The sequence below is a fragment of the Gracilinanus agilis genome, chromosome 6, assembly GCF_016433145.1.
Source record: "Gracilinanus agilis isolate LMUSP501 chromosome 6, AgileGrace, whole genome shotgun sequence".
Lineage (NCBI taxonomy): Eukaryota > Metazoa > Chordata > Mammalia > Didelphimorphia > Didelphidae > Gracilinanus > Gracilinanus agilis.
The window spans coordinates 54,155,230-54,162,002 of NC_058135.1; the positions used below are offsets into that span (position 1 = coordinate 54,155,230).

Below are 6,773 nucleotides of genomic sequence, written 5' to 3' on the forward strand. Positions count from 1 at the left end.
TAGAACATACGCTACGAAAACCGGAAGACAACGTAGCCAGACAAGCATTGTGCTGGAACCCACCAGGGAGGAGGAAAGTCGGAAGGCCAAAACAGACCTGGCGAAGATCTGCCGAAAACGAAACAAAAACAGTCGGAATGACATGGGCCCAGCTGGGGGAAGTTGCCCAGAACAGAGTTCATTGGCATGAGATGGTTGCGGTCCTCTGCTCCTCTGGGAGCCAACAGGAATAACACACACACACACACATGCAAAGGAAAATTAGAGAATATTATGGGGTTTTCTTCCCCTTGTGTTCTCTTGCTCTCTGAATCCCCAAATCTATTCTCTTCCATCTCGGGCAAGTTTCCAACTGGATGTCCCACTTACACTCCAAACAATATTTTATTGGATCCAGATTTGGGTGTTCTATATTGCCAATTGAAACCCTCAATTTGCTATTAATGGAAATGAGGTGAAAACTTTCAAGTTTTTTTCATTTACAACAATCTGTTGAATTATAAACATTCTAAGGGCATGAACCATCTCATATATTTTCCTTTCATTACCCTTAGCTCCTAGCCAGACACATCACTGTTCATTGAGTTCATTTTGACTGACGAAATGTTTCCATGAAAGGTTGATTGACTTGAAAATTATTTTTGAAAGATCAGTTTATCCCCTCCCTCACCTATGGACACAGTCACATGATAAAGTGGGAAAAGCACAGAGATTAAGGAAAAAGAAAATTTTTTCTATATGTACAAAAATAGAAGCTCTTTTTTTAGTGACAAAAAAATGGAAACTAATAGTAGGCAGTGAATGAAAAAACATGTATATGAATTTGATGGAATACTATTGTACTTTAAGATATGAGGAAAGAGATGGTTTCAAAGAGTCATGGAAAGACTTGTGTGAATTGATGCAGAGTGAAGTGAACAGAACTAGAATAATTGTAACATCAATATTGTAAAAATGAACAATTCTTGAAAGACTTATAAAAATCCTGATCGACTCAATGAATAGCCATAATTCCAGGGGATTAATGAAGATGCAGCTGCCCTCATCAGAGAGATATGTAGAATAAGAAAAGCTTTTTTAGACATGACCAATGTGGAGATTTATTTTGCTTAACTGTGTTTAATGTGATAAAGGGGTTCTAGAATGCTTTCTTTCTGCATTTTTCCCCAGTGAATGGGGGTAGGGGAAGAGATAAAAAAAATGAATGGTTGACAATTATTCATTCCTTTCCCCAGTCCGCTTTTTCCTATTTCTTTTTTTGAAAACAAAGGATGGTTTGTGTGGTAGGGGAGGGAGGAAAGATAAATTAAAAATAAATATGATGTAAAAACAAAAAATATTAATAAAAATGAGATTTTTTTTTTTAGAGTTCAAGGTCTGGATCATAGGATTAGAGATTAAGATTTGGAAGTGATTTCAGTCTTTGTTTTATAGAAGAGGAACCTCAGACCCACACAGGTTAAATGACTTACTCTCCAATCCCAAAGGCAGAAGAGGACCTATATTTGAATTCTAGTTCTGCTTCTCACTAGCTACTTCCTATATAATCTAGCAAGTTATTTTCTTCTAAGGACCTCAGTTTCCTTCTTGTAAAATAAGAGAATGGAATTAGATGATCCCCAAAGTCCCTCTCTATTTTAAAACCAATGATTGCATCACTGCAAAACAGGATTTAGAAGGTGCCCAAGTATCTACAAAGAGCCCTATATAAATCCAATCCACTCAATCAAATTTGTTGTCACAGGTTTAACCCTGCTGTCTCTTCTGTATGGAACATTTTCTAAATCCATTTAAAAAATTATATTTAACATTCATAGGCTCACCTACTTCCAAATAGGATTAGAGACAACTGGGAGTTTTATTGATATTACAACATCATCTTCCAAAGCACTTATGGTTAGGAGCATGAACCCTAAAAATCTCCAACTTTTGCCCCTATCTTTCTCTTTTAGTCCTTATAGAATAGATATGAGTACAGCCAAGAAACAAGAATTCCATTTTCAAGTCCTTATTATTAATCCAGACATATCCCTTTCTTTCTCTCTCCTTTTTCCCTCTCCTCCCCTCTTTATTCCCTCTACTTCTTCCTTTTTTAATTTTTCTCTCCTCCTTTCTCTCTCTCTTGCCTCTTCTTTTCTCACTCCTTGAGTTCCTCCTCTCTTTTTCTGTATCCTCTCTTTCTCTCCTGCCACCTTTCCTATCCTTCTCTTTCCTTCTCCTTTTTTCAAAGTACTTTTTCTCCCTCGGAAGTAAAGTGGGGACCAACTCACTTTTTCATGCTTTTCTAACACTGTAAAATCATAATAAAAACTATTATGTGGTACTCAGGTCTAGCCTTTTGCTTTTCTTTTGCCTTTAACAGGTGAAGTCTTCTTGCAAATTAAAAGCCCACTCGAAGATATCTACAAAATCTACTGCTATCATCATGATGAAGCTCATACTATGCTTGAGTCATATGAAAAAGATGAAGAACTGAAACAACACATGAGACACTGTATCCAGTCCTTAAAGTAAGACCTTTTCAAATGATGATTTCTGTCCACCGTCAGTTGCCTGGCAGGGAACATTTTAAATGGATGTAGATGAAAGGTTTCCCATAAATCCTGTGTTTTATGAAGCTTGCTGGGAGCTCTGCTTTGCGTTCCTTTTATGAAAAGCTGACAAGCCAGGGGCCGTGATTACTTTTTTCTTCTTCTTTTTTTTTGGTTCAAGGAGAGCTAAAAATAACATACAAAAAAAGATCCTCTCTTGTTTTCAGGGCCCTGTAGAGACAGGAAAATGCAATATCAAAAAACAAAATGTCGTAACTCCTTTCCTTATAGCCTTTGCTACTTACCTGTTCTTTTTTATTTTCCTGGAAAAAGCACATCATTTGTGACAACTCTTAGGTGCCGGGACACCTCCCTTCTTGCCTTAGGTCTCTGTTACAAAATCCTAGCCCATGGCTGGTACGAGAAATATTGCCCAGAGGCTAGCCAGAATTTATCCCTACTATTTGTTATTAAACCAGAGAGGGAGCTCAGCGTTAGCCAAGAAGTGTGGGTCTAGATTGAATCAGACATAAATGATGGGTAACTTTTTTTTAAAACCCTTACTTTCTATTTTAGAATAAATACTAAATATCAGTTCCAAGACCAGAAGAGCAATAAGGGCTAGGCAATGGGGGTTAAGGGACTTGCACAAGGTCACACAGCTAGGAAGTGTCTGAGATCACATTTGAACCCAGGACCTCCTATGTCCAGGCCTGGCTCTCTATCCACTGAGCCACCTAGCTGCCCCATGACAAGTAACTTTATTTTATTTATTTATTTATTTTATAACCCTTACCTTCCATCTTGGAGTCATTACTGTGTATTGGCTCCAAGGCAGAAGAGTGATAAGGGTGGGCAATGGGGGTCAAGTGACTTGCCCAGGGTCACACAGCTAGGAAGTGTCTGAGGTCAGATTTGAACCCAGGACCTCCTATTTCCAGGCCTGGTTCTCAATCCACTGAGCTACCCAGCTGCCCCCAACAAGTAACTTTAAAAGGACTCTTCTATACCCAGACTGATCCTCCTGGTCAGGAAACAGGAGATGTCATAAGCTCCTTCGGATGATCATCAAGTGCTTGCATTTCCTTCCACATATTACCCAATGACTTTTTTTTAAGAATTAAGTTATCATATTGTTGAGTTATTATTCCACCAAAAAACATTGCAGTCTATTCATCCCTTCTGTTCCCCATGAGAATGGATTAAACAACAAATACTTGCCCTGGTTACAAATTTATATGTCCAAAGCAAGTCTCGAATCTAGATCTTTTGACTACAAATACTTTATTCTAGAATTGCTTAACAATTGTGTTCAAACATATCTAGTAGTGTCCAACTCTTCATAATCCCTTTTAGGGTTTTCTTGGCAAAGATATTGAGGTAATAGCACAGCTTAATGGCTCAGGGGATAGAGATCCAGGCCTGGAGTTGGAGGATCTGGGTTCAAGCAAAGCCTCAGCCACTTCCTAGTTGGACAAAGCATGGCCCTTCTGCCTCAGAGCTGTTACCAGGACAGAACAACAATAACAAAGATATTGTAGTGGTTTGCCATTTCCTTCCCCAGCTCATTTTACAGATGATGAAACCAAGGCAAACAGACTTAAGAACTGGAGCTGTAGAGAGTCTAGGAAGGTATGAAGGGTTTAAAAGTCAAAGGAAGGGACTTATACTTTCTTCTGGAGGTGATAGGGATTAGCCATTACTGAAGATGGGAGCGACCAGTTCTATGCTTTAGGAAGGTCAGTTTGAGGGAGAATAGACTGGAATGGGGAGAAACTAATGGATATGATTTCAGTTATAAATTAATTATGAAGATCAGGTAGAATCCTGGGTTTCTTGGGGTTGTTCTGCAAATTCTAATAATAATTCTAGAGAAGGCACTTCAGAGCTCACTTGCTGTAATCCATAGCTAAAAAAAGAAATAAAAAAGCTAACCCTTTCCATGACATCTTCAGTCTTCTCCAAGTTGAACATTCCCATCACCTTCAATTGATCCCCAGATAGCAGGGTTTTTAGTGTCCTCATTATCTTGTTCATCTTCTAAACATGCTCTAATTTGTCAAGATCTTTCCTAAAAATGGAGCACCTCACTGAAGGAGGGAGCCCATCACATGAGGTTTAGCACTTCCCAGGATCTAGCATTATATCAGCCCTTCAACTCAAATACCTTAAGACAGTTATTGTACCTTCTCTTCCTCCCCCATCCTGCCTAAATGTTCTCTACTCCAAACTAAATAACTCTAGTCCTTTCAACTCTTTCTCATAAGGCATGGTTCAAAGACTGATCACCACCCTTTCTTTAAATCACTTACCCTAAGAGAGGTGTAGGGATTAAAAATTAATGGTTTGACAACAATATATGAAAATTATAAATAATATGGTAGTCACCAGTTTAAAGTAGAATTTCACAAAGTCGAAAAAACTTTTAATAGCTTTATTTACAAAAGAAGTGGAAAGAGTGAAAGCAGAGAAATACAAAAGGATAGAGAAGACATTAGCCTATCTAACTATATATTGCTCCCCTCAACTCAGCCAGGACTTGTTGACCTTCAACCAGAATTAAACTCTCTCCATAAGACAGGAAGGGAAAGCCAGCTATCTACTCATCCAAGTTCCCTCTAAGAGGCAGGTCAAGACGATGACTTGAGCTAAAGGTGACTCCTGAGGCCAACTTTCTTCCTTGAGCCAGTCTTCTTGAAGCTGACTTCCTTCTTGAAGTCCACTCTCCTAGCCCCAGAAATTCAGGGCCTTTTGTAGTGCCTTCTTGTCTCTTCCCCTTTTCACAGGGGCCAATCACAGCTTCCAAATTGCTCAGCACTGCCCAGGGAGCAGTGTTTGTGGGAACCACTTCTCACCTTCTGGAGAGGTGAATGCTCATCAAAAGGGTTCAAGGATTCTTGGCAGATTGAGGTGTGACTTCTCTAAGTACCTTGCTGGCTTCTCACCTAGTACTAAGTAGGGTATTTAATCTTTTGTTGATTCAATCAAAAGGTAGACAAAGGAGAATTAATCCAGTTTTCACAATCTAGTGAGGTATTAAATAATGGTACTTAAGTTATTGTTAACCAAAGTGTTAGCTCAAAACAGGCAAAGGGAATAAAGCATTCTCTTTCACAACTGTAAATTCAGAATGGACAAAGAGAACAAAGAATTCCCTTTTACAGTGGGAACTCACAAAGAGGACTGGGTGGACTAGTATCTTGCCACCCCATCCCTGCTGGTTATCATAGCTCTGGGCTAATTAAGAGAGTACACTACCTACTTCATTTTTGGACTAGAATTGGGATAGCTAACCTACACTATATTTGTGTTTCTAGGGTTGACCTAGAAATGGGGGAAGGAAACAAGAATTTATTAAGCTCCTGGGCTCTGTGCCAAGAACTCTGCCAAGTACTTTAAGAATATTATTTCATTTCACCCTCACAATAAGCCAGGAAGGTAATTGATTTTATTACCCATATTTTTACAGATGAGGAAACTGAGGCAGATAGCACTTAAGTGACTTATACCTAAAAGGACTTTTGGAGGGAGAAAAAAGTCTAGCTCGTTTAAGTATATAAACCAGTCTGTTGGCTCATATGAGAAAACTATCCTGCCAGAATAAAACATTAGACAACATAGTCTAATATCTTGATGTCAGTGGCAGTTAATAGGACTCTCTTCGGTCTGTATATGTCACTTAAAATTACATTCAGCTCTAATGACCTTTCACATTGTTTTCTGGGAGCATGTAATAATTGTTCTAGAGATTGGCAAGGCTCTCCAATACCTGACTCCAAGGGATGATTTGTAATGTGAGAAATGGTCATTCTACTTCAGCAAGATTAGCAAAAGAGTTTATTGGGAAGGAAAATATTTTCAAAACAAAGCAACATGTATGAAGATATTTCCCCCAAAGCATTCTTTTTATGAAAATAAAGCTGTTGTTAAATCATATTGGCCTATCCAAAGGCTCAGTGTAGGGGACTTGTTGTCATTACAAATACTGACTTTGATTAAATTAAATTCTAAGTTCTGAAAAATGGGTTTTTAAAAACAAGTTTACTGGGAGCAACAAGCCAGGAATAGCCCAAGATGATGGTCTCTCTTGCCAGCTGATCAGCTCCAGCCATTACAGTCCTTCTGGCTTTTCCTAACAGCTAAATATAGTAGAGATCACTATTGCCAATCGGTCAGTGTTAGATCCAGCTTCAGTTTTGGGCAGTGAACCAAAGTTGGTGGGACAATGTGAATTAAAGTGAT

At 38.7% G+C, this 6,773-nt stretch overlaps 1 protein-coding gene across 1 annotated transcript in view; it reads left to right on the forward strand.

Annotated features, from left to right (window-relative positions):
* Positions 1–2,514, forward strand: part of ARHGEF38 (Rho guanine nucleotide exchange factor 38) — a 78,744-nt gene extending 76,230 nt beyond the window's left edge. The window contains exon 4 of the mRNA XM_044680965.1: positions 2,363–2,514. Coding sequence (XP_044536900.1) covers positions 2,363–2,514 — 152 coding nt within the window. The remainder of the gene's footprint in view (positions 1–2,362) is intronic.
* The last annotated feature ends 4,259 nt before the right edge of the window (positions 2,515–6,773 follow it).